General features: G+C 39.7%; 1 protein-coding gene across 5 annotated transcripts in view; it reads left to right on the top strand.

Moving 5' to 3' along the window:
- ROBO1 (roundabout guidance receptor 1) overlaps positions 1-12052 on the top strand; it is a 690041-nt gene that overhangs the window by 632841 nt on the left and 45148 nt on the right. For all 5 annotated transcript variants that reach the window (XM_083855650.1, XM_083855654.1, XM_083855651.1 and 2 more), the window contains 5 exons: positions 72-238; positions 3264-3385; positions 5553-5784; positions 7041-7162; positions 10695-10866. In XM_083855650.1, coding sequence (XP_083711776.1) covers positions 72-238; positions 3264-3385; positions 5553-5784; positions 7041-7162; positions 10695-10866 — 815 coding nt within the window. The remainder of the gene's footprint in view (positions 1-71; positions 239-3263; positions 3386-5552; positions 5785-7040; positions 7163-10694; positions 10867-12052) is intronic.

A 12052-nucleotide genomic window follows, 5' to 3' on the forward strand; every position in this document is an offset into this window, starting at 1 on the left:
TCTGTCTGTTTACCTGTAACGTGTTGCTAAAGAACCACATGCTAACCTGCTGTTGTGTGCTTTATCCTTAGCCATGCATCAGGGAGCAGCTGGCAAACTGTAGCTGAAAATGTGAAAACCGAGAGTTTTGCAGTCAAAGGGCTAAAACCTAATGCAATTTATCTCTTCCTTGTGAGAGCAGCTAATGCCTATGGGCTGAGCGACCCGAGCCAAATATCTGATCCAGTGAAAACTCAAGGTAAGTTTTTGATACTGAGCAGTTTAGGTGTCCACAGCAGCCTGTCACAAGTTGACTAAGCAATACCAGATGCAGGAATTCTGGTAGCTTTGGACGGTCTACCTATCCTGGCTATAATATATACTACAGTAAAATAGAGTGTTTAAACTTGCATTTCTCTGTAACACAGACTCTGACAGCATGTTGCATTGCCTAAGGGAACCCTAGTATCTCTTATCCAAAGGTTGTTACAACTTGCAGAATAGCACTTGCTGGCAATCAAAGTAATCCCTAGTTTTTTTGAGTTCCCACACAAATCCTCAAATTTCATGGAAATGTTGTTACTGTGTCCAGTGAATCAAATCAGGCTTAAGACTGAGACCGGGAGAGAAACTGTTGTAATCTAAGTTGATTTCTGCTGCAATAGGAAAGAGAAAAGTTGAAAATTTGAAGGAATTTGGCATCATGAACTAGTAAAGAGGTTTTGGCAGTATGTTACAAGTGCTTCCATAGTACAACTGTTGGAAGTAAAATAGGGTAGAAAACAGTGCTTACAGATAGCCAAGTGGAAGAAAAATTTGAGTAAAAGTGAATGAAGGAGTCATCCACTGACTCCAGCTGTGCCTGAAGTCCAGCTATGGACTGAGTCCAGCTAGGTAAAATTAAAATTATCCTTGTACTCACTGTAGCCAGTAAATGGCACTTAGGATGATGTACAGGGAATAATGCATTGCAGCTCTGAAACCTGCATTTTTCAAGTAGAAAAGCTCAGCTTCTGAAGAAGGACACACTCTATTTCAAACAAAAAGTGACAGAGATCATATTTTTTTGTTTGTTTGTTCTTCTGATCTTCCTACTGACTGGTGAAATTGACCCACTGGTTTATTAAGAGTGTCTGTGTTGATGTTTGTTTCTCTGTTTGCCTAAGTAGGTACATGTTTTTGAAAGGAAGTTCTCTGAAGGAAACAAAGCGTTTTTCTTTGCTGACTTCTCATGTTTTCTGTAGTTGGCCTGAAAGCAAGTCTTTCTCATCTCCCCTGGGGAGTGACCAGTTTCACATTGCTGTCTTTTGGTATTAGGAATTTCTCCTGATGGGTGACAATTTCAGTGGATATGTATGGACAGCAGAGTCACAGCCCCATGGATAAACAGGATTGTGCAGGTTCCCAAGTCTGTTACCAAGGAGAGGTTTAATGACCTTTTAGTGATTCCTGATTTCTGGGAATAGAGCTGCACAAGCCTGTTTTTCATGTAGTGTAGTTTCATTGCTGGAGATGAGAAGTATTATGTCTGTCCCAAAGTAACTGATTACTGACCTGATTCTGAAAAACAGCAAATGTTCTGCTCACTCAACTGAATGGTTTATAATGATATGGAAAAGCCTCACTGTTCTCTGGGCACTTAGTACAGCTGAAAACCCAAGAGCCACACAATACCTCAGTGAAAATAACAACTAACACATAAAATTTTCTCAAATTTTAAGAAATATAATCAATCAAGTCCTTTAGAGCAGTTCTGCTCTTCTTCCAACATAATTTCATTTTTGTTTAAGCTGTGGTCTAGCTAAGCAAGTTCAAAAATTTCCAGTTGGCTTTTGTCTAGAAGGTGGTGTAGTCTGCCCTTTACTGCTTGCTCAGTCCACAAACCAAGATGAAGGTAAATTACTACCTTCAGTGCCTTCATTCCTTCAGTGCTACCTTCATCTTCACACTTTACAAACATTAACAACCACATTCTTGAGTGTTTTCACTGACAGTCCCTGTCTTGGAAGCTTGGAGCTGAAACAAGAGAGCACACACATGATTTTATAGCACAGATGTGCAAATGGCTCAGCCTGTGGATAGTTTGATCCATATTGTGGATGACTCATCCCTTTTGACTAGCAAAGCTAGAACTAATTATTCCACTGGCTTTCCTGTTACATTCTGAGCAGGGTGATGTTTAGGCAATGCTCCCAAACAGAAGCTCTTATCTTTAATGCTTTCAGGCTTTGGGAGGAGAGAAGTGCTGTGATAATGGACTGTTTGCAGTACATACTGCATGGGGTTATAGCAGTGGCTCAGTGGAGGATATTTTGGTTTTGTTCTTATGTTATTACTGGTGCTGCTTGCTAAGAATCCAGATTTGTCTGTCACTGACTACACATTAACCTCAGTAATAATCATTGCAAGTACTTTTTATGAATTTCCAATCATAGCATTTTACCCACAGTCAGCATGGTATTTGTTTAAAATGAGGCGATCAAGAAGTGAGATGTGAACCTAGAACAGAAACTGTTACTCTGTTTTCCCTAACACGTGTTTTAGATACCCTCTTAGTGATTACCCTGTAAATTTTACACATCTGACAGTCATTCCATTTCAGTTAAATTGCTTTCCAAGAGCTCAATATGCAAAAAAAAATGTGTTTTCATCGTACATTTGCGTGTTTTGAGAGGAATTTGTCCCTTCATGTGTATGAATAATCCTTCCAGCTATAGTATAGACCAAATATCAGATGATCCAGCAAGCCCTCAACTGGGTTCTGCCTCCTGTTTACAGAAGCTTCTTACCCTTAGAGAAGCTGCAGCCAGATAACTAATTTATCTTTTCTCTGGTTATTAACATTATTTTGTGGTAACACCAAGTTTGTCATGGATTTATCTAAAGATACAGCCTCTGCTTTTGCTGTTCTTTATGGATCTCCTGATCTCTTGGAATTGGCAGTGGGCAACAGAATGTTTTCTCTTCCCAGCAGGAAAGAATAAAGAGATGCTGCTGTAGCCATTTAGCAAAGCCATCCTTGAGTGTGGTGTGTCTTTTTCTGCAGCATTACCCTCACGTTTCTGTCAAAGGAGGTGCAGTGTCTTGAATTGGTGCTACCTAAACGTTGGTGATTTGCTCAAGAAAATGCTTCCTGTAGTTTTTTCTTACATGATTAGAAAGTACTTAGGGTCAGCTTCATTAGTGATAGCATCATATACTTTCCGACATACTCATTTGTATTTACATGCACTTATTTCAACAATCACGTGTACTTGTGAGAACAGAATCTTAAATTGTTGCAGATGTTCCGCCAACAAGTCAAGGTGTGGATCACAAGCAGGTCCAGAGAGAGCTGGGTGACGTGGTGCTACATCTGCACAACCCCACCATCCTTTCCTCCTCCTCCATCGAAGTACATTGGACTGTGAGTACAACTCTGTGCCCTGCTGGTGCTGACATGTCCTGCTCTGACTGCAGTGGGGTTACACTTTAAGAGGCTGAGTAGTTTGTATGCTTGCAAATGGTTTTTTTCTCTGGGGAGAGTGCTACTTGTGCTCTGCTTCTCTACTTCATTAAATTTTACCCATTTTCTCCGTCTTTGTCTCCACAGACAGTGCTGTTTACAATAGGGTGAGGGCTTCACAGTCCTCCTCTGGAGGCTAAAGGATTGATCAAAGCCCTCCTAAGCCATATCATTTGAAGCCTTTGCACTGCTTTCAGTAGGACACATATCAGTCCCTTAACTGGATAACATGGGCACTCCCTGTCGGTCACCTGTAGAGAGAAATACTGCGCAGTTCCATTTGAAAGTGTTACCTGCATGCTACAGCCACACTGACAAGCACACCCAAATCAGACAGCCCTATCTGAACCTGTCCTTTCCTGCGGTGTGCTGAGTACACATGGTGCAGGGAGAGGAGGTGAAAAAGGCAATGTCATATTGATGTTGCTCTAGCAGCAGGAAAGCAGGAAGCTGGCCATGTGGAGGACATGGCAAAGGAACTGAGAGAGTGAGGAATGTAACTCAAGGATCAGTTTTAAAATGGAATGCAGAATTATGAAAAAGTTGGGGACATAATTATACCATGTACAGAAATAAAACCGTAAGGAGTGAGCTTTGAGGTCTTTGTAGGAATTCCATCTGAACATTCCAATGTATTGGCAGGGCTAGTGTGGGACAGCACAGGCTGTAGCTCCTGCCATGCCATAGCAGAATATCTTGAACAGGAACAAAAGGCATTTTGACTTTGTAGAAGAGCTGTAGCCCAAAGGAGTCCTGATGGATGCCCAGGGCTCCTCAGTGCTGCAATAATACCTGCTGTGTTGCACAGTAATTGCACTCTCACCTGCAGTACAGCCACCTGCACCAGGCAATCTCCTGTTTTAAGTGATACATTCAAACATCTTTGAGGTTCCTAGCAAATTTTGTTTGACCTTTACTTACAGAACAACCTTTTCCAGACAGGCAGCTTTTGTCAGTCTCCTGGGTGGCCTGTGGCTTCTCTGCAATTTTAAAAATAAGCATTACCTCAGTTTCAGCTAACACATGCATTCTTTATGTGATTATTAAAAATGAAATGTGTTGCTCTTTGGAGTAAAATTGCAAGCACATAGTTTTATTATATCACTGTATGAGATTTTTGAAAACAGGAAAATCTGATGCACTTTAAAATTTTTATTGTGGTTGTTACTGGACCTCCTTATTCATCAGAAATTGAAACCAGTAGTTAAAAAGATAGTGAATGCTCCACAACAGAGCAGTTGTGTAAGGTATTTTTCTGTTTCAGCTATAGCCAAACATATTGGATCTGCCCTTGATCTCTTTCTCCATATATTTGGTATAAATTTGCCTTAGTTTGAAAAGCACTCAGGATCACTGAGCATCAGCTTGATTTGCTTTTCCAAGTCTCATCCATGTTACCACACTGAGTTTTATGTTCCCACTTGGAACCTGGCCCTTTTCTTCTAGAAGAGGGCCTCCCACTGAGTGGGTGGACATGGGGGAATTCTTGGAGAGATCTGCCCTCTGACAGAGCCCAGCCACAGCAGTGGAGGCAGTGCCAGCTGGCCACCCTCTCAATTTGCTTTCTCTGAAAAGAAGCATGCAGGAAGCGGTGCTCATTTCATGGGTTTTGGGAAGTTTCCACACCTCAAGAGAGTTGACAGGCTCTGTCTTTGATCTCCATGTTCATCACCCTGAGCCGTGGCACTGTAAATCTCCCTTTCCCCGTGTGCCCAGCCCTGCTTTGCAGATTCAGGTGGGCAGCAGTCTGATCTGTACCAAGCTCTTTTGCTCCGTGGATGCAAAGACTGCATTTCATGGAGCTGGAGGATATTATACAACTTCTTTTTCTCCCTTTAATGCCTTCCTAAATCCAGGGAAACCAGCACAGTTCTACCAGCATCAGGGAGATTAATGCACTTGTGAATCAGGCCTGTAATTTGCTGTAATGCAAGTTTTATCAGCTTTGGCAGTGATGTTTACTTTGAATAACATGAGGGATAGTCCAGGGGCCGTGCCCAGTGTCATGGGCATCACCCCTGGTTCCTGTGTGTTTATGGATGTGTTCTGTGCTCTGCTGTCTTGCCAGGTGGACCAGCAATCCCAGTATATTCAAGGGTATAAAATTCTATACCGGCCTACACCAGCATCTTATGGAGAATCAGAGTGGTTAATCTTTGAAGTGAGGACTCCAACCAAAAACAGCGTTGTCATTCCGGAGCTGAAGAAAGGTGTAAACTATGAAATCAAGGCCCGCCCTTTCTTTAATGAGTTTCAAGGAGCAGACAGTGAAGTGAAATTTGCAAAGACCCTGGAAGAAGGCAAGTAGGAGCTAGACTGTCTTCATCTTTCCTTTTTGAAGTCACAGCCTGGCCAGCTTTCCTCTGATATGTTCATTATTTGATCTTGTTTGAAGTGCATGCTGTTTGAGAGCAGCAATCTGTGGCAGAGGAGACTGATCATTATGTGAATTGTTTGGTGACACAGAAGTAAATATTCTGAGCCAGGCATGAGAGACAGAGAGAGAGGGATGTGCAAAAATCCCCTCCAACACACAATGGGAAATGCGCTTTTTTATCTTCCCTGCAGTGTGTGCACTCCTCCCTGCTGAGTTCATGGGCTGGTCACAAGTGACTTCTGTCAGATTCAAGCACTTGCTAATCACTATCTCGAGTAGATAGCAGACACCACAGAAATCATCAAAGCAGTGTAGCTGGAGGAATGAAAACCATGGTTTTCAGAAGGCTTTTATACGTGGATCAATCAGTGAGACAAAATGGAAAGATGAATGAGGGCAACAGATCGAGTGGACTAAATTATGTATTTCCATCTCATACATGTGCTAAAAAGACAAGGTTCATAAAGCTTTTCCTTTTGTTGCTGCACAGGCATGTTAAGTATGCAAGGTGGCCAGTGCCTCTGAATAGGGATTTTGGTGCTTCTGCTAGGATGTGCATCCTTTCCCTTTCTATCTTTCTCCTCCATTAGAAATGCGTGTAGCTCCAGTTTATTGCTGCATGTGGTTCAAAGGTGTGCATAGCTGCATTCATCCTAAGCATCAGCTAAGCATCCACTTCTTAGAAGGATTATTTCAAATTCAAAACATAAATTATTATTATAGATATGTTAATACTAACACATTGTGTACAGATTTTAATAAGTGTTGTATTATTCATTATTTTATTACACACTAGAGGAACTGATAGGATTTATTAGGATTGGGGACTGTATAGGATTTATTTTTCAAAACTGTTGATCCTGGGTGAGATGCTTTGAGACCAGTGAAGAACTCAGTGCCCAGAACCGTGACATGCAGGTAATGGATATCTGAGAGTACAATTTGGAGTGTTACTTGTCCTGGCCTGCACACCAAAACTACAGCAGATCTTAGAGCCTGGTTGTTGGGTTATACGTTTTCCTTCTGCATCATTTTATCTTGTGGGCACAAACTGCCCTCAGTGAAGGGTGAGGCACAAATGATTACATTTGCAGAGCCCAGAAACCATCTTCCACTTCAACAAACTTGCTTGTGGGTGTGGCAAACATAACCATTCCACCTTTCTTTCCAAACAAACAGCTCCTAGCGCTCCACCTCAGAGTGTTTCAGTGACTAAGAACGACGGGAACGGGACAGCAATCGTGGTCACCTGGCAGCCGCCCCCTGAAGACAACCAGAACGGAATGGTTCAGGAATATAAGGTACAGCTGGCATGGCTTGGTCCCCTGGCAGGGGGAGCACGGCCAAATAGTGAGGGAAGGGCTGTTCATGGACACTTGGCTCCATCTTCTGGTTACTCAGAGAAAACAGGAGAGAAAGTCGCTGCTTTGCATCAAACTCCGTGTTTAGTGATTGTGCCTAGGTGGTGGAAGGCAATTAAAACAGCCTCCATAAATCAAAGCAAAGGGTCAACACTCTTAATTAAAAAACAGCTCCTGCCTTGCCTTCATTATGACTTGGGAAATGCACACACCAGGAGAGAGGGAATCATACCTGTTTGAGAACTGCTTTGTGGCTCTAAGACACTGGCCAAGGAAGTAAATATAAACAGGCTTAATGAGTTGAAAAGCTCAGGGATAATAATTAACAGTGTTAAGATCTGAGTAAATTATGCATAACTGAGTAGTTAAAACAAATGGAAAACTTTCAAGGAAAGAATGTGCTTCTATGATAATAAATCTATTAGTGCTTAGAAATTTTTTCTTTTCTTCCAAACACAGTTCTCATTATGTTATTTAATTTTTAACAAATTGAAAGTGCATTAAAAATATTTATTGTTTGTTACTCATTTATGAACACAGACTATATTTGCAGTTTGAATTTTTTGGTGATAATTTACACAGCAAAGTAAATAAAGTTTATTTTTTCCTAAGCAAGCTAGAGATGTTTTATATGTAGATATCAAGTAAGCTTTGTAGCCATGGAAAGGAACTTTTAGCCCCCTGCAAATGCACATTATTAAGAAAATCTTTTAAATGAGAATGTCTTGGCTATTTTTCAGGTTAAACACAATGCTATAAATATATATTCCCAGCCATAAAAACTCATTCTGATTTTTTTTTCCTCTCAGTAAAAATGGGAAAGGGAAGAGATTGCTAAGCTTCATGGTCAATTTAGTATAATAAAACCGTTTTCAGAACCTGGTCAACTGGTAAAAAAAAATCTGTATTTGGCCTAGTTTTAGATATATAATATAATGTAATTGGAAAAAATACAAAAAAGTGAAGTTATTTCATTTATAGACAGACCTCGAGCTGGAGAGATGGAATTATTTCCAACAAGTAGCTGCATCAGAGGAATGTTAAGATTGCAATGACACAACGATAAAAGTCAGGAAATTCACATTTCTGAGTGGATATAATCCCTACCCCACCTCCCAGGATTTTGAGGTGACAGGCTACCAGGTGCTGGAGCAAGCACACTGTAGTGCTTGTATAGCAGTAGATGGCACACTGGCACATTTTGCATCTGTATTTGTTGCACTGATGCCACTATTTTCCTTTGTGCTTTTCACCATGGACAGAAAACAGACATAAAAAAAAAATCTGTTAAAATATTTGTACCATTCCTATTTAAGTTGCTATGTGTAATTACTGGTTTTGTCAAAAAAACTAAAGAAATGCAGAACTGCTGATTGTAGATTAAGAACTAATAACAAGAAAAAAATTCAAAGAGAAGTCTTATGAAATTTTCTCTCCTTTCTTCCCCTTTTGTTTTTCTATCTTCTGTTTTCTCTCAGGAAATAAAAAGAAAAGTATGCATATGTGGGGCAGTTCATTATTTTCTCAGCATCTCAGATCAAAGGCAAGAGTGTACCTACTTTAATTAAAGGATAAAATAAGTAGGAAGAAGAATACTATCTTAATTGAAGAATTGTCAGTAGCACACATAAAACTCCAAAAATTCAAATTCACAGCATAAGTAATTTTCTCCTTCCCTAACACAATGTTAGAAATTCTCTTCTTATACTAATTCTCTCTTCACCTAAATTTCTGTTATAATGTGAATTCATTCTTCTTTTATAACACTAAAAGTTTATTTTCACTTTATGTTATGTATAGTCAAATGTAGAGTGGCAAGTACCAGCCACAAACAGCTTGATGTTTGACCCTGACGTTCTTGTTTCATGCATTTCTCTATGTACTTGAGCATCTAAAGACAAAACTTTTTTTTCCTGAATTATCAGTTTATGGTTACAAGTACACAATAAATGGGTTTCATTGTTTGCACATGCATCATTTTACAAGGTAGCAGTAATAATTTCTGTAAAAATTGCCTAAGTCAAAATGTAGATTTAAGTGTTTTGTTCTTCACTGAATTGAGTTCTTATTTATATAAGAACATTTCTGTGACCATCCTTTAGGATTCAAGAGCAGTATTAGTAATAGTTTTACTCCCAGCACTGAGTGAAACAGTCTCTATGTAGTATCAGGATACAAAAAGGAGATTCTCTTCATGTGCTCTGCTCTGCAGCAGCACTTAGGTGTATCCTGTGCTGGGATTCGATTTCAAAGGAACTTCAAATGCATTTCACATCCTCACAGTGTCCCACTAGCCTTGTTTCAGTCCGTGGCATCCAGAGAAGGAAAAAGGGTCTTTACAATGTCCTGAAGGTGAGATAAAGTTTCCAGTGTCCAGGCAGAAAAGGCTGTAGCAGAGGGGGCTGTAGCAATTGTTCTCCATGTGAAAGTCTATCCCCCTCACCTGGCAATCTCCACAGCAGAATTGCACGAGGGATTTTAAGCAGCTATCTGGGTACTAAATCTTTTAGGAGCTCCATATGTTGAAAGCAAAATATTCCCTCCCGTGTACAATCGGCCCAGGTTCTGATATGCTGCTGTTCTCAGCCAAGTTTGCTTCTTTACAGATAAAGTATTGAATTTAACTAATTCAACTTTCTGGATAAATGTTCTTTGTAGAGCCATGCATTTGTGAAAAGCACACAAAAAGGAAATAGGCTCAGCTTCATTATTTTTTTACCAGATGTAGATTAGCTGCTACTTCACCTTGAATAGCAGTTGGGAGTTCAACCTAAAAGCATTTGCCACATCAGTGGTTCAGGTCTAAAGAGATAAAGATATCTCATCATATTGTTTCTCCCAGCTATTTAATGTCACTGATGTAATATATGAAGTTGTGGTTTGAAGTCACTAGACCTGTATCTTGATCTCAACCAAAAATTGAGATCTGATGTCACACTGTGGTCTCAATTAGAAGACAGCATATCACTCAATGTTTGCCCCTTACTGCCATCTGAAAAAAAAGGAAAAAACAAAACCTTTTGGATTCCAGCATTACATTCATTCTCTTAAGATGTCTTGTGATAAAAGACTTGCTTGTGCACTTGAGTGACACATAATTCCTGAAGAGGAAGATTGCAAATTCATTTAACTGGATGCTCTTACTTTGTTGTTTATGTGAACAGTTCTTGGCTGTGGAGCTTCCCTCATTTCTTCTGTACTTGTAGTTTCATTAGTACTTGTTGAACTGTAAATGAATTGTGATAAACTCATCAAATAAGGGTAGTAGTTGGAGCAGCTCTTTGGAGCAAGAAGTATCTTTCCAGTATCGACAGAGGGCCTAGGACAGCAATACACATCTGCAGATGTTGGAACAGTGACAAAACGTAAATTTCTTCATCCAGAAGGAAAGAATGTGTCAACTTTTCTTCTTCTTACCCTTCAGCATTGAATTCTGAGCATGTACGTGTGCCATGTGTTTGCTTCCCTGCAGGTTTGGTGCCTTGGCAATGAAAGCAGATACCACATAAACAAGACAGTAGATGGAACTACCTTTTCCGTGGTCATCCCCTCCCTCGTTCCCGGCATCCGATACAGCGTGGAAGTGGCTGCCAGCACTGGGGCAGGACCCGGAGTGAAAAGTGATCCCCAGTTTATCCAGTTAGGTAAGCTTCCCTGGTAATCCTGCCCCTTGCTTTGGGTAGTTTCTGTTTGTTTGCTTTCGTCTTTTATAGCACCAGAAATACTTTCAGGACGAGTGAAATAGATAGTGTTACTTGATCTCTGGAATAGCAAGATTTTGGCATTTCTGGTTTTAAACTTGTCTTAGAACTGCTTTCTAAAAGTGGGATTAAAACAACACAGGATTGTTGGGGTTTTTTTCATCTTCCAGTTCAACAGTTCTTTTTAGTAGTTGACTTTTCAAAGTGAATTTTCACCCTTAAGACTGGTGTAATAAAACTTGTAGGGGAATAGGAATCACTAGGTGTTGATCCACTTTAGGGATGTAATGATTTTATCATTATTGAAACAAAGAAACAAACCTAAAATTAGGCAGAATAAATATGTGTGAAAGCTAGTAAATAACCTGAGTACAGGAAAAAAGATGTACACAAATGATTTACTATAATTTGACCTTCTGATCTTATTTTCACCAAACATTGCTGTCATAAATGTCAACCAGGGACATTGCTCCTGGAATGTTTCTGGGGAAAATGCATCCTTGCTGTTGGTTAGCTGAAGATTATTTAAAGTAGGTTTAAGTATAGTTATATGATGCTTTATAATATGCCTGGAGCAAAATACCTTATCAGTACAGTATATAATTATGAAGGCAAGCTCAGCATGTTGCTTTGGACTCTATGTCCTGTGTATCTCTGTATCATTAGTAGATCTACCTTCTTATTTCACTTGTATTTAAAAATCTATAATTAGGAGCATGTGAAAACAAGACAGAGCAACTAACATGGAAAATTACTTGTACATTTCCTTAGGTATTAAAAGGAAGGCCATCTTTAGCTTACTTAAATCAGGCAGGTATATGATTCCCAATTACATTGATGGAGATTTTACAATAAAATTGCACACAGCTTGTATGATATTCCATTAATATGACATTATTACAGGAAAGCCCTGTAGTTATTTTTTGGATTGTTCCTCCCTGCAGCCAGCTACCATTCATAGCTTTCTACAGGTAGCCAAAATCAAGCTCATTCTATATGGCTTAGGTTTTGAAAATTCTGCATTAGTGAGGTTTATGTGGATAACCTCAAATGTTCAAAGCTCCATAACACTTCTTTTTTTCCCTTTTGTCTGATGATAAGCAAATTCTTAATGAAGGTGAATTTTATA

This window comes from Zosterops lateralis (assembly GCF_965231275.1).
Source record: "Zosterops lateralis genome assembly, chromosome: 2".
Lineage (NCBI taxonomy): Eukaryota > Metazoa > Chordata > Aves > Passeriformes > Zosteropidae > Zosterops > Zosterops lateralis.